The 22893-nt window shown below is 48.1% G+C and overlaps 2 protein-coding genes across 9 annotated transcripts; one reads left to right on the forward strand and one right to left on the reverse strand.

Moving 5' to 3' along the window:
* Positions 1–126: 126 nt before the first annotated feature.
* Positions 127–2722, reverse strand: MRPL35 (mitochondrial ribosomal protein L35). Its single transcript, XM_061445183.1, has 4 exons — positions 2614–2722; positions 2204–2516; positions 1299–1443; positions 127–605 (listed from the first exon to the last, which is right to left on the reverse strand). Exons 1-4 carry the CDS (start codon positions 2720–2722, stop codon positions 417–419), a joined length of 756 nt encoding a protein of 251 aa, XP_061301167.1. The 3' UTR covers positions 127–416.
* Positions 2609–21986, forward strand: IMMT (inner membrane mitochondrial protein). 8 transcript variants are annotated; one of them, XM_061466684.1, is made up of 15 exons: positions 2609–2765; positions 8862–8938; positions 9917–10106; positions 11636–11758; positions 12353–12425; positions 13488–13592; positions 14608–14744; positions 15866–15969; positions 16754–16889; positions 17291–17420; positions 17697–17711; positions 19314–19537; positions 20158–20289; positions 20601–20730; positions 21024–21986. In XM_061466684.1, exons 1-15 carry the CDS (start codon positions 2721–2723, stop codon positions 21629–21631), a joined length of 2229 nt encoding a protein of 742 aa, XP_061322668.1. In that variant the 5' UTR covers positions 2609–2720; the 3' UTR covers positions 21632–21986. The 8 variants fall into 8 exon arrangements, with proteins under 8 accessions (XP_061322668.1, XP_061322676.1, XP_061322649.1 ...); XM_061466692.1 differs by having other exon boundaries at positions 13491–13592; XM_061466665.1 differs by having other exon boundaries at positions 11636–11753; positions 12345–12425.
* The last annotated feature ends 907 nt before the right edge of the window (positions 21987–22893 follow it).

A 22893-nucleotide genomic window follows, 5' to 3' on the forward strand; every position in this document is an offset into this window, starting at 1 on the left:
AGCAACAATACCGAGTGGGACCCTACTCTCCCCCTTCCCAAAGAGACTCCATTCGGCAAGCTACTAACAAGTATGGACACGGCAAAATATGCCCTGGGGTTATTTAAACATGTTTCTCTTAAAAGATTTGAGATTAAATATGTTGCTTTATTCACTTTTAGTGCTGTTTTAGACTGTATTCATCCATGTTACACACAACCACAGGAGAACAACAGTCATCATAACATGCAGGAGGCCAGCCTGAACTCTGCTAAGTAAAACACAAAGTGCACTGGAAGATACATCCTGAATATTCCTTTATTCGGGGTGCTCATACCCACAGTTCTGATGATGTGACATGCATATGTCAAAAATTAAGACCATACCATAAGCACCACTTCCTTTCCTAGACAGGTGCAAAAGTGAATCCAAGATTCCTAACCACGAAGATTCGTGCGGTCATGGTACTTCTGGTAGGGATCATCCACATACCAATTTCTTCTTTTCCAGAAGGAAGTGGTCATTTTATCGAGGAGTTTACACTGTGTTTTAGTGCATAACACGAAGTCTCTCAAACGCTTCCTTTGGGAAGCTGATTTCTTCCACAGTTTCTTCTTATAACCAGCCTGGCAGAAGAAAACATGCAAGAATTTTCAGTTACTACAAACACACAGAGAGAGATGTACTGATAACCAAAGCAGGGAAATTCCCCTCTTTTGGAAATATGTTATGGCTGGAAAGGACCTTAAGATCATCCAGTTCCAACCCCCTGCCATGGGCAGGGACACCTCACGCTAAACCATGCCACCCAAGGCTCTGTCCAGCCTGGCCCTGAACACTGCCAGGGATGGAGCATTCACAACTTCCCTGGGCAACCCATTCCAGTGCCTCATCACCCTTAAAGAATTTCTTCCTTATATCCAGTTTAAACTTCCCCTGTTTACACACTAGCTACTGCCCTCTACTGGAAGGAAAACAATCAGCCCACTGATTGTAAATAATCTTAGAATCCCAAAAGGGTTTGGGTTGAAAGGGACCCTAAAGCTCATCCAGTTCCAACCCCTGCCACGGGCAGGGACCCCTTCCACTAGAGCAGCTTGCTCCAAGCCCCTGTTTCCAACCTGGCCTTGAACACTGCCAGGGATGGGGCAGCCACAGCCTCTCTGGGCACCCTGTGCCAGCACCTCAGCACCCTCACAGGGAAGAATTCCTTTCTAACATCCAATCCAAATCTCCCCTCTGTCAGCTAAAGCCATTCCCTTTGTCCCGTCACTGCATGCCCTTGTACAAAGAACACACTTATATTACCAAAGCCTTACCTGTCTCCTAACCCAAAGGCCATTGTGCAGCCGGAGAAACCGAGCAATGACGGCTTTCACCGTCTTCCTCTTTCCACGCTTTATGCTGGTGTAGGTGACAGTCCTCGCTGGCTGATGCAGGATACTTGGAAGGAGAGATGTGACACTAAAAACACCCCCAAACCAGGGAAGAAAACAGAAGAGGAATGAAATATCTTTTTCCAAAAGCAATCACTGTCTCTCGTGCAATGAGAAATGGCTGTGACTTGTCTGAAGGTTCACAAGAGTTCACCTAACACGAAGCACAGAACCGAAGAAGTGCTTTTACGTGCTGTGGTGCTTAACTTGTGTCAAAATTCATTTCTTACGTTATTATTTCATGCTGAAAAGCTTTTTTCATCTACTGAAAGTGGTGAGATGCTCAAGAGCAAACATTCAGCTGCTACTGGCATTCTGGGAGAATTAAATACGGGAAGTTCAGGTTAGATATAAGGAGGAAGTTCTTTACTGTGAGGGTGGTGAGGCACTGGAATGGGTTGCCCAAAGAAGTGGCAAACGCTCCATCCTTGGCAGTGTTCAAGGCCAGGCTGGACAGAGCCTTGGGTGACATGGTTCAGTGTGAGGTGTCCCTGCCCATGGCAGGGGGTTGGAACTGGATGATCTTAAGGTCCTTTCCAACCTTACTCATTCCATGAATCATCAGCGAAACAATCAGTGCCGATTATAAGAGGGCTATCTGCAAAACCTACATCTGCGAAGTCTATTCCGTTCACATCTTGCGTCAATCGCTGTTCGCAGCAGAACCGGGAGACCTCGGTCTAACAGAGTCCCGTTATCGCAGACACCACCCCAAGCAGCCTGTCGGACCCAGCAGTTACCACAAGCCCCCTCCGAAGCCCTTCTCCCCGCTCCCGCACGGCCCATACCTGCTGAGCACCGACGCCGTGCCACCCCCAGGCACGCTCCCCCACAGCAGTGGCCGCGGTCTCCACAGCGGGGCCGCCGCCGGTGCCCGCACCTGCCTGACGCAGCAGCGGGCGACGAGGCCGGTGCTACGGGCGGCCAGGGGTGCCCAGCGCCCCAGGATCCCTGCGGAGAACCACACACCCTCAGCGGACACCCCGCGATCGCGGTACCGCCACTCCACAGCCCCCCTCCCGATCCAACATGGCCGCCCGCCTCCCCTCAACACCCACCCGCCAGTGCCCGGCGCGCCGCCGCCGCCGCCATGTCCCCGCGCTACGGCAGTGACATTTGCACACGGCCCGCTCCCTCCGCTCTGATTGGACACGCCTCACGTCACTCTCCGCAACGCGCGGTCACGCCCCCGCCGCACCGGAAGCCTGAACCTCGCGGTGCGGAAGGGGGGGGCTGGAGGCGCTGCCAGTCACCGCGCTCAGCGCCTTCCTGCTGCCCGCCCCGGCCGCCGCCGGCTCCGAGGCCATGCTGCGGGCGTGTCACCGGGCGGGCGTCGCCGTGGCAGCGCAGGTGAGGCGGGAGGCGCGCAGCTTTGGGGAAGCCCTCCGGGCGATGAGGCCTGGCCGCCCGCCTTACGGGACCGGCCGGGCTGGGCCTGCCCGCGGGGCGGGGGGGGGACATGAGGCGCGTCCTCTAATCGCGGCTCGGTCTGCTCTGAATGACTCCGCACGCGTGGGCTGTGATTGGCTGCTCGGCTTTGAGGGGCGGCCGCGAGAGCCAATAGGCTGCCTGGAGGGGTGGGGGTTTGGCTCTGGTAAGCCGTGTGTACTACGAGTCCCGGCGTGCCTTGCGGCACAAGTGCGTGGGGTGGAGGGGCGCTCTGCCCGCAAAGCATGCCGGTCCTGGTAGTCCGCCGTGGGCCGCCTACCGGCTGCGGCCTTGCGGGTAGGAGGCGGGCCGGGCCGAGTGGCGCCCGCCGCGCTGCACGGCGGGGATGCGGTGGCCGGTGCCAGGCCTGGTGCCGGCGGTCCCACCGGCCCGGGGCTCGGCAGCGCCGGTGAGCAGTGGCCGCAGCCCGGAGGAGCGGCGGGGCTCGGCAGCGGCTCTCAGCCGTCCGGTTCCGGGGTGTCGCAGCGCCCGGGCCCGCTCGGCGGCGGGCGGGAAGGACGTGACCTTGCCTTCCCCGCCGCGGCCTCCCTTGCGCCTGCGGCTCCCGGCCCCTCACAGCCCTGCCCCGATTTGACCCGGTGGGTCCGGCCGTGGGTGCTAAGAGTGACGGGTGGGGAGGCTGTGGTACCGAGCAGCTGTAACGGGGAGCGTTCGGTCCTCACAGAACGACATGAAGAGGAGGGAATATGCGATGCCAGGAGGAAATGTGCCCGTGGGATGAAGTGCCTGGGTTTTTGCCCTCATGCATCTGCAGAGATGAGGATGACAATACACTACAGAGCCCTTGTGAAACAGGCACAGAATCAGTGTGGTTTGGGTTGGAAGGGACCTTAAAGCCCATCCCGTTCCAACCCCTGCCACGGGCAGGAACACCTTCCACTAGAGCAGCTTGCTCCAAGCCCCTGTGTCCAACCTGGCCTTGAACACTGCCAGCGATGGGGCAGCCACAGCTTCTCTGGGCACCCTGTGCCAGCGCCTCAGCACCCTCACAGGGAAGAGCTTCTGCCTAAGAGCTCATCTCAGTCTCCCCTCTGGCAGGTTAAAGCCATTCCCCTTGGCCTGTCCTTACAGGCCCTTGTCCAAAGCCCCTCTCCAGGTTTCTTATAGCCCCTTTAGGCACTGGAGCTGCTCTGAGGTGTCCCTTTAAGGAGCCTTTTCTTCTCAAGGCTGAACAATCCCAGCTCTCTCAGCCAGGCTCCATAAGAGAAGCACCTGGCATCTTTTCTGTTTCAGTATCCACATATATGCAGAGCCATAGCTCCATGCCCACTGTCAGTTGGCCAGCTTTAAGTAGCTAGGAGAGTTTATAGGTGAGGGTGGCTCCTCTGCAAAGGCCCCAACTTGTGTTTCAGGTGTCTGTTAACAGTGATTAAAAAATCATCTGATCAAATCACTTTTATCTTCTATTCTGTGTTCAGTGTTTGTTACTCTTTATTCATGCAGCTCAGGTGTGTGTTCAGCCCCCACTGACTCTATAGCTGAAAGGTAACTGCTTTAAAGCTCCCAGCTTCTTCCAGTGCAGCCATTGGTGCTTCCTCTGCTGCTTTATAAAGGCTGGTGCAGATCACCAAAGGAAGGCTCTGGGTTTGCAGGCTTGTGGAATGTTTTAGCTGGGCGTTGGGAAGACAGAAAACAGGCTTTTGCAGATGTTTATCACTTGGGGCTATGTGTTCAGGCTTTAGAAGGATGTGTTTGGAATGACTGTACAGCACTGGCAACGCCAGCATTGTGCTTTGCAGGTTGGGAGTGTGTCTTTGGTCTGTAAACGTTTTGTGGAAGAACTGTGCAGACAAAGAAGGCACAGCACTCTGTGAAGTTTGTTGTCTGTGTCCTTGCTGGTGGTTTCCTTACTTAAAAAACCCACGTGTTAAATTTTCCCTTTATCCCCACTCGTATTTCCTGATGAGACCGAACACAACAGAAACTTAGTTTGGACAACAAGAGCAGTCATGCAGTGAAAGGGGTTTTTGATACGTTTTGCTTCTTTTTATTCATATTTATAGGCTCACAGAATGGTTTGCATTGGAAGGGACCTTAAAGCTCATCCAGTTACAGCCCCCTGCCACGGGCAGGGGTGCCTTCCACTAAAGCAGGTTTCTCCAGGCCCCGTCCAACTTGGCCTTGTTTGTAGGTGTATGCAAGGATGGGTCAGAGACCTTCCCTTATTTGGAGTATTTCTGTGGTTTAATTTGCAGAGGAACAGAAGGCTTTTTGTAAAAGGTGTGATATTGCGAGGTCTTGCATGATGGGAAATTAATTGGAGTTCTATGGTCAGATGCCCTTGTTCCACCTCATCTCTGTCATAATAAACTTCCTCTGAGGTTTCTGGTTTCCTCTTTCTGTTTAAGTACGCAAATCCCGTGCGGCAGAAAACAGCACAGGCGTCATTCTGTGCAGGCTCTGGGGCAGCATGCTGGAGCCTGGTGACTGGGAGAGGTTTAGCTGGGACTGAATGAATGCAGAGGGTGGTGTGTCCTGTGTCTGGGTACTATAAGGTGCTCAGGGGGCTGGAGCCAGGCTGGAGAAGAGAAGACCTCTTAAGGGGAGACCTCAGAGCAGCTCCAGTGCCTAAAGGGGCTGCAGGAAACCTGGAGAGGGGCTTTGGCCAAGGGCCTGCAGGGACAGGCCAAGGGGAATGGCTTTAACCTGCCAGAGGGGAGACTGAGATGAGCTCTTAGGCAGAAGCTCTTCCCTGTGAGGGTGCTGAGGCGTTGGCACAGGGTGCCCAGAGAAGCTGTGGCTGCCCCATCCCTGGCAGTGTTCAAGGGCAGGTTGGACACAGGGGCTTGGAGCAAGCTGCTCTAGTGGAAGGTGTCCCTGCCTATGGCAGGGGTTGGAACTGGGTGAGCTTTAGGGTCCCTTCCAACACAAACCAGTCTGGGATTCTGTAATTTGAAATTACATGTGAAGTATAAGCAACAGCCTCAAATGCTGGGTTCACTGCGGCTCTGAATATTAGCCAGATTGAAGGTATGATGTGCACTGCAAAGTGATTCTTGTGGTGATATAATAGTGTATAATGAATGTAAAATAATAAGCAGCTAAGGAATTAGGTGAAACAAACAGCACATAGAACTGCTGGAAGAGGAGGAAAAAATGGCAACTGCTGCCCTGCAGTGCCCTTGCTACAGGGATCTGTCTGTGTGATGCTTTATCAAAATCGTTTTCTCTGTCTTCTGCAGGACAGCAAAGGGTTATTTCTGCCTTTCACAGGGCATAGCAAAGCATGTGCCATCTATTTCTTCCAAATCCATTGTAATTTAATATTGCAAATATATAACAGGGGTCTAAAACCTGACAAAGTCCTGGAAATGATTCAAACTACCTGTAAGTTTCCAAATTACAGTGATACAGGAAATACAAGCAATATTATTATGATGGCCAAAAGAGAAAATGCTTCTTTAAAAAAAGAAGGATTTTTAAGGAATCAATGATATTTTTAGTGTAGTGTATTTGGATGTGATGGAAGGAAATCAGACTTGAGGTTGGGTTCATAAAACATTGATACCTAAGACTTTTGGTTGGTGTTTCGTGGCCAGCTGCAGGAGCCTCTGCTTGCTGCAGCATCTTGAGGGAAAGAGTTGTTGGGGTTTAGGTTTAGTTCTCACTCCCGTCGCTACATGTACACTAGTGTGAGAGTCCAACATTGTAGGCAGAGCTCCTGGGTTTTGCTTCCTCTCAACTTGATGAACAGTAAATGGGGATTTGGCAGATCATAGAACATCCCTTCTTGGGATGGACCACAAACATCTCCTGGTCCATAGAGCATCTGCACTAAAACCAATAATCCCACCAAAAAAACCCTCCTGGTATACAAAGGATAAATGCTGAGGTACCAGCAGCATATTTTCCCCTCTTCTCCCTTAGCTACCTAAGCACAGCCTGTTCCCAATGCAGGAACAGATGTGTTTGCTGAAGGTGGGAGAACTGCCTGGGTAGGGTGTTACCTGCCATCACCGGGGTAAGAAGGGGCTTTAGCCAACATGCAAATGGAAGAACTGCCCCAGGAACCAAGGTTGTGGTTGTGGCAGCCTCCAGGATCACCTAGAAGGCAAGTCCAGCCCGAGCACAGGTGTGAGAGTGAGTCGCCTTAAACCCCCTCTTGCTGTGGGATAACCTCTGGAGAGCCTGCTGAAGGGCTTGGGAGCAACGATTTGTTTCCAGATGAGCATCAGGCAAAATAACTTAAACCCAAAGTGCTGGAAGGGACTGAAAATTCAGTCTGATGAATAGAAAAGAATGGGTTTTGTCCCTTCTCATTTCATTGGGTTGAGCTGTACACACAGTGCTGAAGTGTTTTGCTCATCCTGTGTGTCATGGTGTGGAGCTATTGAGAGGCAGGAGCATGGCCAGCGGTCGATTACAAGATGATTTCCAAGGCTTTTAGTTGTGAAGTTCCCCTTGGAAGGACAAGTGAAGCCTCAGTGTGTGCTGCTGGGGCAATCAAGTCTAATAATCAAAACCACTACAGAATACATGCATGATTTTGCTGCCTATCCATTGTAACCCAGAAAATCAGCCCCGGAAGCCAGAGAGGGCTCGGGAAGGTCTCAGGGGGAAGAGGAGCACGTTTCCTGTTGCTGTACCCGTGCTCCTGTTACTCATTAAACATGTGTTGGCTGCCTTTCTGGAAAATCTTAAGAATTCAGTGTTCCTGCCTTTCCTCTCTGTGCTGTTGGGCAGGGATGGGACCTAAAGCACAAGATTTGTCCTTGTTACTTATTGCCATGTGCCAAAGGAAGTAGAGAAACTTCCTTTGGGGGCTTATGTTGTAGTGAAGCATCTCCCAGTTTTCCTTCTATTTAAAGGAAAATTCCCTGCTTGGCCAAAATACTTTATCTGTGGGAAAAGTTCTTTTTGTGCCTTTAGAGTGGTTTTCCATGAGTCCTGATTTCTCTCTTAGCAATTCTTGTGTGGGGAAAATAACACCTGACAGGGGATGGTGTTTCTCCTTCTGTAGGCTATAGTAGCTTAACCAGTCTTTCTGGTACATCGGAGTATTCAGATGTAAAGGAGATAGATAAAAATCTTGGGTAATGTGGGTTCTGTTGAGTAGAATACAACAAAATATCACTCTTCATATAGCAATTTATGTTCTACTCTGATGTCTCTATGGAAAGCTGTGATTAGTTCTTGTAAAGGGGAGGTGTCTGTATGGAAGCTCAAGATCTGCTCGTATGTCTTCAGAAATAAAAGCAGTTGGAAGTATTAAATAGAGGTTTTAATAGTTTTAAGCATTTAAACAGCTGCTGTTGTCCTCTGCTCTGCTCACAGCTGAGGGCTTGGGGTTGTCTTGAGATTGACAAAGAGAATCTGAATTAACCCAGTTGTACTGGGTAGCGAATGTAAACGGGCAAAGTCAGGGCAGAAATAAGCTGGGGCAGGGTTTGGTTTTCCTCCTTGTTTTTAAAAATGCCTCATTACCACTTAAAAAGCTCTTAAGCTACAAGCTCCCTGTGAAACCATTGGAGACCTCATAGCATTAGAGACCTCATAGCAGCCTTCCAGTATCTGAAGCGGGGCTATAGGGATGCTGGGGAAGGACTCTTCATTAGGGACTGTAGTGACAGGACAAGGGGTAACAGGTTAAAACTTAAACAGGGGAAGTTTAGATTGGATATAAAAGGAGGAAATTCTTTACTGTAAGGGTGGTGAGGCACTGGAATGGGTTGCCCAGGGAAGTTGTGAATGCTCCATCCCTGGCAGTGTTCAAGAGCCTTGGGTGACATGGTTTAGTGTGAGGTGTCCCTGCCCATGGCAGGGGGTTGGAACTGGATGATCTTAAGGTCCTTCCCAGCCCAAACCAGTCTGTGACTCTATGAAAAAGCTCTCTGCTTTGTTTAGGGAAAACAAGAGTCCAACATCAGTGCTCTGATTTTAACTGCTGCTTTATTTTGGAGAGTGTGTGAGGTGTGGCCATGGAGCAGACTGTTGGGATACTGCTGTTGAGTCTAAATGCGCTCACTGCTTAACTCTTGTCTCCTCTACCTCTTGCAGAATAGCCGGTGCCGGAGGGCATCACTCCGTCCATTACAGCTGTACCGTGGATATGCCACCTCCTCAGGAGAGTCTGGGTACGTAGGGGGATTTGGAGGGTGGAATGTGAAGGTCAAGAGGTGATTCTGCCTCTCTACCCTGCTCTGGCGAGACCCCACCTGGATTATTGCATCCAGCTCTGGAGTCCGCAGTACAGGGAAGACATGGATCTGATGGGAGAGTATCCAGAGGAAGGCCACAAAAATGATCAGAGGAATGGAGTGTCTCCCCTATGGAGGCAGGCTGAGAGAGCTGGAGTTATTCAGTTGGGAGAAGAGAGGGCTTCAGGGAGACCTTATTGTGGCATTTTAGTTCTTAAAAGGGACTCATAAGAAATATGGGGACAGACTTTTTACGGGGGCCTACTTTGATAGGATGAGGAGTGATGGTTTTAAACTAAAGAGGGAAGACGCAGGCTGGATGACAGTAGTAAAACACTGGCACAGGTTGCCTAGAGAAGAGGTGGATGCACCATCCCTGGTGACATTCAAGGCCAGGCTGGATGTGGTTCTGAGCAACCTGATCTAGTTGAAGATGTCCCTGCTCATTGCAGGGGAGGTTGGACTGGATGAGCTTTGAAGGTCTCTTCCAGCCCAAAGAATTCTGTGAGTCCATAAATTGGTTCTTCTGTTGCGTTGACCAAGAGGGAATCTGCTCCTTAGTTTCACGTGGGAGCAAATTGGTAGCAGTGGGACTTGTTGAGTAACTTCCATTCTCATAGTTTTGTGTCTTCCTTGTTTGATTCAGTCAAATGTAAATGAAGCTCATCGAGATGATCAGTAGTTACAAGGAAGGTTGTGAGTTGCCATCCTGCCTTTGGGTTTGTCATGACTGAGCATGGATTTGCTGGTGCTGAAAGTGGCTTAAAGTGGCTGCTGGGTTTATTGGCAAGAACAGAGTGGTTGTCCTCAGCCAGAAGCTGAAGTCTCACAAACTGATTGATGTTTGTCATATAATACACTTTACATCACTCTCACTAATACAGCTGATAACTTTGACTCTTCTTTCCCCCTCAGTGTTTCTGTAGGTAAAATCATCGGTGCTGGTATCCTGTTTGTGGGTGGAGGGGTGGGGGGGACCGTCCTGTACGCCAGCTATGATTCCCAGTTCCGGGAGAGCGTCGAGAAGGCCATTCCCTACTCAGATAAACTCTTTGAGATGGCACTTGGTCCTGCACCTTACAGCACACCGCTGCCAAAGAAACCAGTAAGTGTTTCCCATTCCTAACTGAATAGCTGCTCTGCTTAGACATAAAGTGGGCAGAGAGAGGGGTAGGTGATGTGCTAGAATTTAACTGTTTTCCTAGAGGCTCAGTGTAGATATAGCAGGATTAGAAAACTCTTATTCTGAGCTGAACTTAACTTTAAAGAGGACTGAAAACATGCTGGAATGAGTAAAGATTTGCGTGGTACAGAGCCATGCGTAAGCATCACCCTTTGAAATCTTAGTGGCATGAACATGGGGAAGGGGAAACCTGACGCTGCCTTCTGGAAATTGAATCTGGAAGTTTCTCTGTTCCTACATTTGAAAGCAAACGCTTCTCAGTTATCCAAGAATGCTGAAGAGCTGCTCTGCTCTGGTTGTCCTGAGCTTCCAGAAGCCACTTGACCCGCAAGAAACCCAGAAGTTATTAAATTGGCATTTAAGAAAGCTGTTTTTAATGAAGAGGAGATCAGTTCACCAAAACTGCCTCTTTTCTGGCTTTAGACACCCTAGTGCTCACCCAAGCTCTTCATGCCTCCCAGGCACTAGCAGATTTTGCTGGCTGACAAAGTCATCACCTGCGCAGTCATGGCTCTAACTCAGATGCTTTTCTTAATTCCTTGTGGCTTTGAGTAATGGATATTAAAGGATTAATATCATAAAACCTTGCAATACTCTTTTCTTGAGTGTTTGTCTGCCCTGAACATGAGTGTCTGAATCCTTTCAAAGCGCAGTCAGTGAAATCATGCAAATCTGATTCCTTTCACGCCTGTCAATCCCACACCGTGCCTGTGGCATCATTCAGTGATACCCAGACCAAATCACCGCGTTTGTTCTTTAGTTAAAACATATCTTGAGCTGTGCAATAGCTTGAGCAATAACAATTCCTATCTTTTCCACTGAGCTTCAGAAGGAGTTGCCTAGAAACTGGTCAGGATGGGAGGGGTGACTGCCAGAAGTGTGTGGGGCAAAGCTTGACAGTTGAGGGGCAGGCTGTTGGAGCACTCATCTAAAGAGCTGAAGCTGGGTAGGAGAGACTGATGGCCTCACTCGTTGTGACAATAAATGCTGCAGAGGTTTGAAATAGAGAAGTGTCAACTGAACTAGTTTAAGATATCTTATAGAGACTAAATCATTTAAATCTGCTTTCTAGAGTGGTTTCAGACCTTCATGTGAGTGATTTTTATAGTTTCTGTGTTATTTGTAGTGCTCAACAGACTCAGAAGTGTTTGGAACACTTGAGGCAGGAAATTACCTGCTTTTTATTCATACCTTAATAAACATTTATAAAGAAACCTGTGGCACTGCTGTCCCTTCAGTTTTCCAGAGGTGGAAGTTGTAAAGATTCCTTCTACATTAAAAATCAAGGCAAGAAATGACATGGCCTTGCTATTGTTTTCATCTGTACCTTGAAGCTTAGATTTATGCTACAGCCATCTAGATGTGGAAATGTGCTTTCCCATTCTGATGGAAGCAGTGCCACACAAGCTGCTTGGAAAACTGATGGGGTCTCTTGGTTTTGATTTTTCAAGCTACAGCAAGGCCCACTGAAGATCTCATCTGTAGCAGAAGTAATGAAAGAGTCCAAACAGCCCGCTAAATCCCACATCAGCAAAACAGAGGTTGCTGCTCCTGCAGAGGAAAAAGAAGGTATAGTTATACAGTATCGTGTGGAGAGAAGCAAAAGATCCTAATGGTCTATGTCATACGTGCTAGGGGAGATTTAAGATAGTCCTTTGGAATGGTTGATGATGAGTATGCTCTCATTTCTGAGAATTAATGTTATTTTCAGTCATAGGGAAATTTGCCTAAAATGGCTTTAGATTTCTTTTTTCCTACTATTTTGTTTCTTAATTTACTTTATAGACTGTTTGGAATGTGAGATAAACTTTAGATATGGGACTCAGCAGGATGATCACTTTGGTGCTGAGGCTATTCACCTCTGCTTGCAAGCACAAGAAGCTTTCATTTGGATAATGATTGAGCTACTGTAAAGCCAGATCAAACAGGATTGGTTTAGAGAGGAGCAGTTTTAACATCATTGTACATTTCATGGCTGCATGTGTGTGTGTATGTGTAATACTTGGTTGCTGTGTCTCCAGGAAGCTCTCTGGCAATACTAATATCAGTGTCCAAAAGAATGTTTTTAGAGGCAAAAAAATAATGAAGTCTTATATCCCTGTTCTTAACATTCTAACACACATTTACTGGGTGGTTTTGTTCTGTAACTGTGTTTAACAGCGGGCAAGGCTGCAGCACAGATCATCTCTGCAACAGGGGTAGCCGTGTCGGTGCCAGCTCCTGGGATACAGACTGAAGAAGGTGAAAAAGATCATGTGAATGTGATGGATAAACCCCAAATCCTATAGCTTCAAGTGCATAAACTCTTACTCCTGTCTTGGTATTTGTTAGTTTTTAAAGGCTTTTTAAAAGGATTCTTTGTTTTTAAAGGATTCTTTGTGCCTCTCGCAGAAGGAAACTCCCATCATCTGTTAATAGAGTTTTAGCATACTAAGAAGCTGAGAGTGATACCTGGGACAGGTATAGGTGTGAACACAAGAGGGAAGCCTTTATGCTGAACTGGAACTTGCATAGTCCAGTTTGCCTGTGCTCTTTGTGGCTTTCTGGTTGCTGTTCAGAAAAGCATGTTTGCCCAGGGCCAAGTGGAGCAACTGAAGAACATTGCTTAACTCAACAAGAAGCAGCAGCTTCTCTATCATGGTCTCTTTGAGATGGGATTATATTAATTTCTTTATGTATGAACACATCTCGTAACAAGTGTGGCAGCAATAAGTAAATACATTCTTCAGAGTTAGCATCAGCATTATTAGAAGGTAACCTGAGTCTGAGAGGTCTGGGCTGTCTCCTCAGTACAGATACAGACTTGCTGTTGGTCTTGAATTACTTAAGTGAATGCTCACTCTTAAATAGCCTTAGGCTAAGGAATAGAATAGAATTGTGAGTCACCATAACCTGCTCACTAATCTCTTGTTATTTTAACTGGACACTAAGCATGCCAAAGGAGAGCTAAAAACCCCCAAGATACTATCTTAAAAATTAAACTTGTCTCCATAGATGTTTCTCACTTCTTGCTTTGCCTTTTGCCTTTGAATCTTGTGTATTTTTGTATCTGGTCAACATCAAATCTACACATGCAGGTGAGGTGTCCATGCTACCATCTTTAATTTTAAGAAGATGTGAGCCTGGCCTTTACTTACAGATATAAAAGTGCCTGAGGTAGTTTCAGCATGGCTTTGTGCAGAAGTCAGATTTGTAAAGTGATCCTGATGATAAAAATCAGTGCAGGAAAGAAAGTGACTTCCCTGCAAGTAATCCAGGTACTAACTTGAGCTCTCCACTGAAACAAGCTCTTTTACTTCCGAGTAGGTAAAGTACATGAAGGTTTCCATGCTGTAAAAGAACGGTCACCAGAAGAAGTTGCAGCCCGGCTTGCCCAGCAAGACAAAGAGGAGCAAGAGAAGATATCATGTGAGTGTGCCGTTGGTTTTCCTCTCTGTGTTGTACATGACAGAAGAATTGTTGGACTCTCTTGGCTTTAGAGTTCTAAGCTGCTTATACAGCTTTTTGTTGTCTCTGTGTTGGGTTGGCAGAGTGAGTGGTGTTGAAGCTTCTTCCACTCACTATGAAGTACCTGATAGTCAAAGAATGATGGAAAACTTTGGGTTGGAATGGATCTCCAAGGTCCATCTCCCTGCATGGGGAATTGGGACAGGTTAGAATAGATTAGACTCGGTTGGTTGGAAGGGACTTAAAACAATCATCAAGTCCAACTCCCTGACCACTTCAGGGCTTGACCAAGTTCAAGCATGTTCTTAAGGGCATTGTCCAGAGGCCTCTTAAACACTGACAGGCTTGGGGCATCATCCACCTCTCTGGGAGCACCCTTTGAAAGTATAAGTAATGATCCTTCCACAGGAAGGTTGCTCAAGGCCTCCCTGGAGGTTTGGAGCTCTGCCAGGATAGAGGTTGTTCCACCTCCCTGAGCAGTTTTGTCAGCACTTCCTGAGATGGAGAACTTGGTGCATCCAGTTAATTTCTCTTGCTGCCACATGGATCTGTTGCCTCTCTCCATTTCTCTGGCCACCTCTGAGAAGCCTGGTTCAGGTTTTTCTGTTACAGCCCTTTAGATGTGGAAGGCATCACTTAAGATACCCCTTCAGCTTCTCTTCTTTTGGCTCAGCCTCCCTCTATGTGATGGGATACACCTCTTGGATTAAATGCATTCCCGTGCAAAAACATGGTGAAGGTTTTCCACGGAGGAATTTTATTGCTGTAAGTGCAGACTTGCACCTTAGAACTCCCTTTCTAAATAGGAAGTGCGTTTGGTGACTCTTCTTCTGGAGGCTGTATTGCAGTTCCTGAACTGAACTCTTTTGGGTCATAGAAAATAGCATAAGGAGGCACAGCGGATGTGAGGTGTCGTTTCACTGATTCTAAAACTCTTTTCTCTATAGTTTAATTGACTTAATTCATGTTTTTCCAGCCCTTGCAGCAACTCTTGAAGGAGCTCTAAGCGCAACAGCTCGTGTAACCCTTCAGGCCATTACTGCCCAGGAGTCTGCTGTGCAAGCAGTCAATGCCCATTCACAGATACTGAAGGAGGCCATGGACAATTCTGAGGTAAACTGGGACAATATTGTTCTTTTTCTGAACACGCTGAAAGAACCACCCCCCGTTTTCTGAACACACTGAAAGAACCACCCCGCACCAAACAACCTTTGATCTCACAACTAAAACTGAAGTTGGAAGCTTTTCTTGCAATGTATTCACTGTTATCACTCATGTTTCACTTGTGAATGAGGTGGCTTTGCTTTTGAATGATCTATTTTTCCCCAACTCCTTTATTTCCCTTTATTAATGTATTATTAACTTGCACTTTTCTGCTTGCAAGTATTCACGTTGTATTTTAATTCCCAAGTTCCTTTTTTACCCAGGTACAGTGCGGGTATTATGCTGCCCACCCTGCTAATTCTGTCAAGCTCTTCTCCTTACCAAATCTTGCTGGGTTCTTTGTTTCTTGCCTGGAAATGAGCAGGTGGTGTATGAGCAATGGCATTTGTGGTTCTGGTGCACCAGTGCTGGAATAAACCTAATACTTGTGGGGAACTGCTGCTGCCTATTGAGTTCTGGATCAGAGGATATCATTTAGTTGTTAATCAATGAGCATATGGGCAACTAAACACACACAAGATTTAATCTAGTGGTTAGTAAAACAAATGCCTTAAGAGTTTGCTTTTAAGCTTAAGTGTTAAGCTTACTTTAACATTAAGCAACTTAAAAGTATTATGATGCTTTAAGTGTTAAGCTTAAAAGCAGTGTTTAGGTATTAGAGTACATTAATACATGCAGGTATTCGCTGTGGCACCATAGTGATCCACACAGCCTTTTCTGCATGTACAAATGGCTGTTGATCAGGTGAGGAACCCAACAAACCCAAACTAAAACACTGGAAGAGGAGAATAATTCCTGCTGTTGGTAAAACACAAGGATATTGCTCAGGTTGAGTGAAATCTGTAGCAAGAAGTGGAATTTGTAGCAATGTGTGAATCAAGGCCAGGTTGGACAGAGCCTTGGGCAACACAGTCTAGTGTGAGGCATCCCTGCCCATGGCAGGGGGTTGGAACTGGATGGTCTCTTCCAGCCCAAACCATTCTGTGGGTCTATAAATCTCTACAGACTTTGTTTTGACAACTCTCTCACTGAGTGATTGCAGTGACCCTGATTAGGAATCTGCTTCTTAGGATGCTGGGGAGAAAAAGTCCTCTCAGTGGCGCACACTGGAGGAAGCACTGAAGGATCGGAGGAGAGCTGTGGACGAAGCTGCTGATGCCCTTCTAAAAGCCAAGTGAGCTGCTGGGTTTTAAGGCTCATTGAATGGTGAGATAGTATTGTCCATGCGAGGGCTGGGAGACACCCAATGAGTTTCTAGAAAGGATGCAGTCACTGCTGCAGGCACACTGATGTGTTAGTGCCAAATCAAAACCAGGTTCCATACACTAATGAACATTTCAGTTTGCAGTGTGTACACCTGATTGTTTTCCTTTGTCACCCCTCCTTTCTCTGATTGATGGCTGTACCATTATCTTGGGTGCCTGTGCACACAGTCCTCACTGTACCCAGGAGTCTGAAACACTCCTATTCTGTTTTAAGAACTTGTTTATCCCCTTAGTGCTTGTATCTAGTGGTGGTAAATTCAAATAAGATTAAAATAATCCATAATCCTTTTAGTGTTATTCTTGGATAATTTTGTCAATATTAAACTTATTGGAAGGGCATGTAGTGGTAAGACAAGGGGGAATGGCTTTAACCTGAATAGATTTAGGTTAGATATAAGGAAGAAGCTCTTCCCTGTGAGGGTGCTGAGGCGCTGGCACAGGGTGCCCAGAGAAGCTGTGGCTGCCCCATCCCTGACAATGTTCAAGGCAAGCCTGGGTGGGACTTGGAGCAAGCTGCTCTAATGGAAGGTGTCCCTGCCCGTGGCAGGGGTTGGAACTGGAGGAGCTTTAAGCTCCCTTCCAACCCAAACCAGTCTATGGTAAATGCAGACAGCATGAAGTAAACCTTTCTCTGGGGTTATGCTGTAAGACCTGTACATGTTATTTATCATTAGCAGCTGCTTCTCTTTTCAGAGAGGAGTTAGAGAAGATGAAAGGTGTAATCGAGGACGCCAAGAAGTCTCAGATTGCAGGAGCCAAATCTCACATTACCTCTGCAGAAGAAAACCTTCGTCATATGATAGTTGACTTGGACAATGTGGTGAAAAAGGTAATGCTTCCACAGACTGTAAGTGCCTGGTAACTTGTGCAGGTCTCCCATCCCCACATCCTCTGTGGTAGGTTAGTAAGTTCCATCCTGTTCCAGCTATACTCTGTCTCAGAGCTGATTGTACTCCCAGTAATCAGCCATGACAAGATCTTTGTGAGAGCTTGAACTCTCTCCTGAAAGAGTCTCCAGGCAGCTTGACTGGAGTCAGTCCTTTCTGTGGGCAACTTCTTCTTCCTGTTTGATTCCAAGAGGAATTTAGTGTGAGGTTAAGGAGGAACAGGAGCAATGTGTGCTGATGACTTGGTGTGTAAATGGTGTTACCCACTAACTCAGAGCCTGGCTGTAAATTCTCTATGCTTCCCTTTTCAATACTAACCCCCTCTCATTTGGGTTTGTTACAGGTTCAGGCAGCACAATCTGAGGCCAAGATTGTAGCTCAATATCATGAGCTTGTGACTACAGCTAGAGAAGAGTTTCAGCGAGAGCTTGACAGCATCACCCCCGATGTCAAGCCTGGCTGGAAGGGGCTAAGTAAGTCTCTGATGGCACCATGACTGTGTGCATGTTTCATTTGGTTAAACATCAGTCTTCAGGTTTCTGAAGGGGATTTCGGTGATTGGGATGTTTTGGGCTGTATCTTGTAATAGAGAGACTTCCATATTATTCTTCCTGAATTCCTCAAGACTTGAACTCTTGTTTAAGTCACTGTAGATGATAAGCTCTTAGTTTCCTCTTTTACTTCTGCATGACTGACTTGTTGTAGTGAATGTGTGTTAACTTTTCCAACCTCTCCTCTTTCTGTTGCAGAGATAACTGACTTAGGTGAGTTAACTTGTTCTGTCTTGTGCATGTCATCTCTTCTCTTTGTCCCTTTTCATGTCTGTGTGGCGCATGACTTTACATTTAAGCCAGTCTTTGTGCTGCTGAGATTCCAGTGAGAAGCAGACCCTTTGAAGACCAATCCTAGTTTATATTGTGGTGGTGTTTGTCCTGAAGGAGGCCCACCTCAGCAGTCCTGGTGGCAGAGATACTGGATACTGCAGCTCTTGACAGCCCTGCCACAACACCTCAGTACTAGGGCTGCTCTGAGCTGGGCCACCAAACCCAGATCAGTTTCATTTGAAGCTGATTTGATTGCCCAGATTTCATCTTCAAGCTGGTTTCAGTTCTGATTAACCCTTTGATTCTAAGCTTGATTATTATTTATATTCTTTTAATCAAAGAAATGTAAAATTTAAATCTGGGGTGCAGTAAACCCTCATTATAACAGTGTAAGTTCAGCACTGAGCTTAGTGCTGCTGCTCAACTTCCCTGCTGAGCACCACTGTACTGAACCCTCCTGTGCCAGTCCTCTCCCCAGCACTCAGCAGCAGGGTGGCTGGAGCACTGTGGAATTTCATGTGCTTCAGACCCTGCAGGCAGGCATTCCTGAGTAGTCCTGTATGGAAAACGGGGCTGGCAGCCAGTGCAAAGTGAGCTGCAGCATTTTACAGAGCCTGGGCAGCTCTCAGGTCCCCATATGTAAGGTCAGGAGGTGCTGCAGGTGTAGCCTGTGTCCTCCTCCTTTCCAGGCAGCAAAATAGCAAACTTGTTAGCAAATCCAAAGTGGTTGTGACCCCCACAGCTCTTTGAGAGGCCAAACATGGAAAGTACAGACTGGGGTAAGAAATGTGATTGGGAACTGCTGGTCTGGAGCACTGGTGAAGGAAGATAAGTTGTGGCTGCCTCTCACAATGAATTCAGTGTTTTCAGGATCTAATTTCTATAAGATTGGACCAAGCTGGAGTTATCAGTGTTCAGTGTCCTATGGAGATGGGCTGAAAGCTGGGATGGTTCAGCCTGTAGAAGAGAAGGCTCCTTACAGGGAGGCCTGAAAGCAGCTCCAGTGCCTAAAGGGGATATGAGAAAGCTGGAGAGGAGCTTAGGACAAGGGCCTGCAGGGACAGGACAAGGGGAATGGCTTTAACCTGCCAGAGGGGAGATTGAGATGAGCTCTTAGGCAGAAGCTCTTCCCTGTGAGGGTGCTGAGGCGCTGCCACACGGTGCCCAGAGAAGCTGTGGCTGCCCCATCCCTGGCAGTGTTCAAGGCCAGGTTGGACACAGGGGCTTGGAGCAAGCTGCTCTAGTGGAAGGTGTCCCTGTCTGTGGCAGGGGGTTGGAACTGGATGAGCTTTAAGGTCCCTTCCAACACAAACCAGTCTGGGATTTCTCTCCTAGATTGGAAGTCCTTCCCCGTAGGTGGGTTCAGAGCAGTTCTGGGTGGGCATTAGCACAGGTCAAAGGCTTGAAGTGCTCAGGGATCCCCATAAAACATGCTCACTGGCCAACCACACAGAGCCTCAGAGTGCTTGAGGGGGAGGTGGACAATGCAGTAGAGCAGCCACTTCCCTGCAGACCTTCCCTAACACCCTGTGTGTTCTTCAGCTGACCAGTTATCAACAGACGACTTGAACTCTCTCATTGCACATGCCCATCGCCGCATCGACCAGTTGAACAAGCAGCTGGCAGAGCAGCGGGTGCGGGAGCAGCAGCACATTGAGCTGGCCCTGGAGAAGCAGAAACTTGAAGATAAAAAAGCATTTGAGGCAGCTGTGGCCAAAGCGCTGGAGCATCACAAGAGTGAGATTGAATTGGAACAGGAGAAGAAGGTAAAGCAGCCTCCTAAAGTGCCTAAAGGGGCTCCAGGAAACCTGGAGAGGGGCTTGGGACAAGGGGCTGGAAGAATAGGACAAGGGGAATGGCTTTAACCTGCCAGAAGGGAGACTGAGATGAGCTCTTAGGCAGAAGCTCTTCCCTGTGAGGGTGCTGAGATGCTGGCACAGGGTGCCCAGAGAAGCTGTGGCTGCCCCATCCCTGGCAGTGTTCAAGGCCAGGTTGGACACAGGGGCTTGGAGCAACCTGCTCTAGTGGAAGGTGTCCCTGCCCGTGGCAGGGGTTGGAACTGGATGAGCTTTAAGGTCCCTTCCAACACAAACCAGTCTGGGATAGATACAGACACCATAAATTAAACCTTTCTGTGGCTAAACCGCAGTAAGTGCCTGGTGAGTAATCAGCAGTTGTTGGCATTAGTGGATTGTGAAGCTGCTTTTGAACAGGAAAAGGCTCAGCTATGGAACTGGACCTCAGCAGCTTTTTAAGATGAAACATTGGCCCTATCAATGCCACTTGTATAAAATACCTGCTGGGTAATCAGTGATGTTGTATAAATCACCACCTGCGACAAGCAGTTGGAAACTAGCACTGTTGTAACAGCCCCTTGTGTGTGCAGATCGAAGAAGTGCGGGAGGTGATGGAGGGTGAAATGCGGACGCAGCTCCGGCGGCAGGCGGCTGCCCACACAGACCACATCAGGGACGTTCTGAGGGTCCAGGAGCAGGACCTGAAGGTGGAATTTGAGCAGGTAAGGGAGAAGAGTCCCTGAGGGAATTAGGGGGATATCTCTCATATACCTAAAGGGGGCACACGAGAATACTGGAGAGGAACTTTTGACAAGGTCTCTAAAGATTTTACCATAAATGATAAACTTTGGATAGTTCCAAGTGTAATAACTGTTAAATTCACTCTAGTAAGGCTTTTCACTGGTCTGTTGTATTTACTATATGCATTGTCCCTAGCAGGGACAAGAGCTTTATAGAAACACCCCTTAAAAATCAGGTGCCTGTAATGAAGTGGCTGTTTCTGGTCTGATCGATGTGTCTTGCTCTGTTTCAGAACTTAGCAGAGAAACTCAGTGAACAAGAAATACAGTTCAGACGCCTTAATCAGGAGCAGCTAGACAACTTCACCATGGACATCAACACTGCCTTCGCCAGGCTGAAGGGAATTGAGCAAGCAGTCGAGAGTGAGCACTGAAATCACCTTTCTCTAAGGACTAAAGTTGTGTTACCCAACCTCGGTGCCTAAACCCAGGTTTGGGCACGTAACTTGTGGTCTTGGGTTTGCCACATTACTCAGTGAGTCCAAACTGCTGTTGTCTTGTTCTGATCCTGAATTATGGATCAGATTTAGGATCAAGTGCTGTGGGAGTGGGTGCTTGTCAAAGCAGAGTGTTTAGAGGTGGCTTTTGCTGCTCATGTTCACAACTTCCCATGTGTGCACCCAAACGAGCATCTCATTCTTGGCTTAACCTTGCAGGTCACGCAGTGGCAGAGGAGGAGGCCAGGAAGGCCCATCAGCTGTGGCTCTCTGTGGAAGCACTCAAATACTGCATGAAAACAGCCTCTGGGGACAGTCCCACAGAACCCCTGGAGAGTGCAGTGAAGGCCATCAAAGCCAGTTGTGCTGACAACGCGTTCACCGAAGCCTTAACAGCAGCTCTCCCGCAGGAGTCCCTGACACGGGGAGTCTACAGCGAAGAGGCCCTCAGAGCGCGCTTCTACACGGTCCAAAAACTGGCCAAACGGGTGGCTATGATCGATGAGACCAGAAACAGCTTGTACCAGTACTTCCTGTCCTACCTGCAGTCCCTGCTTGTCTTTCACCCTCAGCAGCTGAAGCCGCCTGCAGAGCTCAGCCCCGACGACCTCGACACCTTCAAGTTACTGTCTTACGCTTCCTACTGCATCGAACACGGAGACCTGGAGCTGGCGGCCAAGTTTGTCAACCAGTTGAGAGGGGAGTCCAGGAGGGTGGCCCACGACTGGCTCACCGAGGCTCGCATGACCCTGGAAACAAAACAGATCGTGGAGATCTTGACGGCGTACGCCAGCGCCGTGGGGCTGGGAACAACTCAAGTGCAGTGAGGCAGGATTGTGGCGTTGGAGGTGGTTCAGTGATGGAATGTGCTGGGAAGAAGTGGCATCGTCTCCTGAGGGTTGCAAAGCAAGCCGTTGGCAGGGGCTGGAGGTGTGAAAGCAAAGCACGGGTGCAGGATTTGTTTCCTTGCACTGTATTTAACTTCACAACCTGTTGTATCTTTGTCAGTTTGGAGTTATCCTGACACCCAGCTTCAGGAAGCTTCTCTACAATTGGTGTAAGAGTTTTGTTTCTTCCCCATCTTACCAAGCAGGCTTGTGGTCAACCAAAATCATGTTTGTAACCTGCCATTAACAATTCGCCACTTTGTCAGCTCAATAAAACCAGACTTCAACGACTTTCTCCTGCTGTTCAGTCTCATGTCAATGTCAAATATAGCCTTCCAGTGCCTACAGGGGCCTAGAAGAAACCTGGAGAGGGGCTTTGGAGAAGGGCCTGCAGGGACAGGCCAAGGGGAATGGCTTTAACCTGCCAGAGGGGAGACTGAGATGAGCTCTTAGGCAGAAGCTCTTCCCTGTGAGGGTGCTGAGGCGCTGGCACAGGGTGCCCAGAGAAGCTGTGGCTGCCCCATCCCTGGCAGTGTTCAAGGGCAGGTTGGACACAGGGGCTTGGAGCAAGCTGCTCTAGTGGAAGGGGTCCCTGCCCATGGCAGGGGGCTGGAACTGGATGAGCTTTAAGGTCCCTTCCAACCACAACCAGTCTGGGATTCTATGAAGAGCAGCCTTCCTCCATGGCCTGGAGAAGCTCATTTTTGAATCTTTAAAGGAACAAGATCATAGATGTGATCCATCTGCCCATTTATACAGCTGCAAAAAAATCCATGGATGAATATAGGTTTAGGTGTGTAACTTAACCTGGTTGCCCTGGTGGACTTCTGCCCCTTGTCAGACCTGGTCTTCTGTAGTTGCAGACAAGTAGGTATTTCTCTCTAGAAGCCAGACTTTGATTCAACAGTGAGAGCTCACATAAAGACCAAGCTCTTTCCATCCCTTTTCTCCTTTGTCCCTCTTTCTTCCCCCTTTTTCCCTTCTTATCATCAGTGAAGGAAGATTGAAATCAGTAACCGTGGCTTTGTCCACTTGTTAATCCAGTTTTAAACTGGTGGAACATCACCCCAAAATCCCTTTTTCTCTGCTACACCCAGCACTTGCTACACAGTGCACAGGCATGTCTGCCTTCTGGAGCAAGTCTTGCCTTCAAGCAGCAGTGAAGTCCCTCTGTTCTTGTACCATGGGGAACTTCCACCCTT

This window comes from Pezoporus flaviventris, unplaced genomic scaffold (genome assembly GCF_033815535.1).
Source record: "Pezoporus flaviventris isolate CSIRO_AGI_PZ_B2104156 unplaced genomic scaffold, CSIRO_AGI_Pfla_v1 ptg000002l, whole genome shotgun sequence".
NCBI classification, from domain to species: domain Eukaryota; kingdom Metazoa; phylum Chordata; class Aves; order Psittaciformes; family Psittacidae; genus Pezoporus; species Pezoporus flaviventris.

What these genes read in the sequence shown, in the direction of transcription:
- IMMT (XM_061466665.1), top strand. Translation starts at nt 2,721, where the DNA reads ATGCTGCGGGCGTGTCACCGGGCGGGCGTCGCCGTGGCAGCGCAG. An exon ending in TGGGATACAGACTGAAGAAG is followed by an intron (nt 12,426 to 13,487) that starts GTGAAAAAGATC and finishes TTTACTTCCGAG; the next exon opens with TAGGTAAAGTACATGAAGGT. An exon ending in AGGCCATGGACAATTCTGAG is followed by an intron (nt 14,745 to 15,865) that starts GTAAACTGGGAC and finishes TCTGCTTCTTAG; the next exon opens with GATGCTGGGGAGAAAAAGTC.
- MRPL35 (XM_061445183.1), bottom strand. Translation starts at nt 2,722, where the DNA reads ATGGCCTCGGAGCCGGCGGCGGCCGGGGCGGGCAGCAGGAAGGCGCTG. An exon ending in CCGCGAGGTTCAGGCTTCCG is followed by an intron (nt 2,517 to 2,613) that starts GTGCGGCGGGGG and finishes TCACTGCCGTAG; the next exon opens with CGCGGGGACATGGCGGCGGC. An exon ending in ACGGCGTCGGTGCTCAGCAG is followed by an intron (nt 1,444 to 2,203) that starts GTATGGGCCGTG and finishes GGGTGTTTTTAG; the next exon opens with TGTCACATCTCTCCTTCCAA.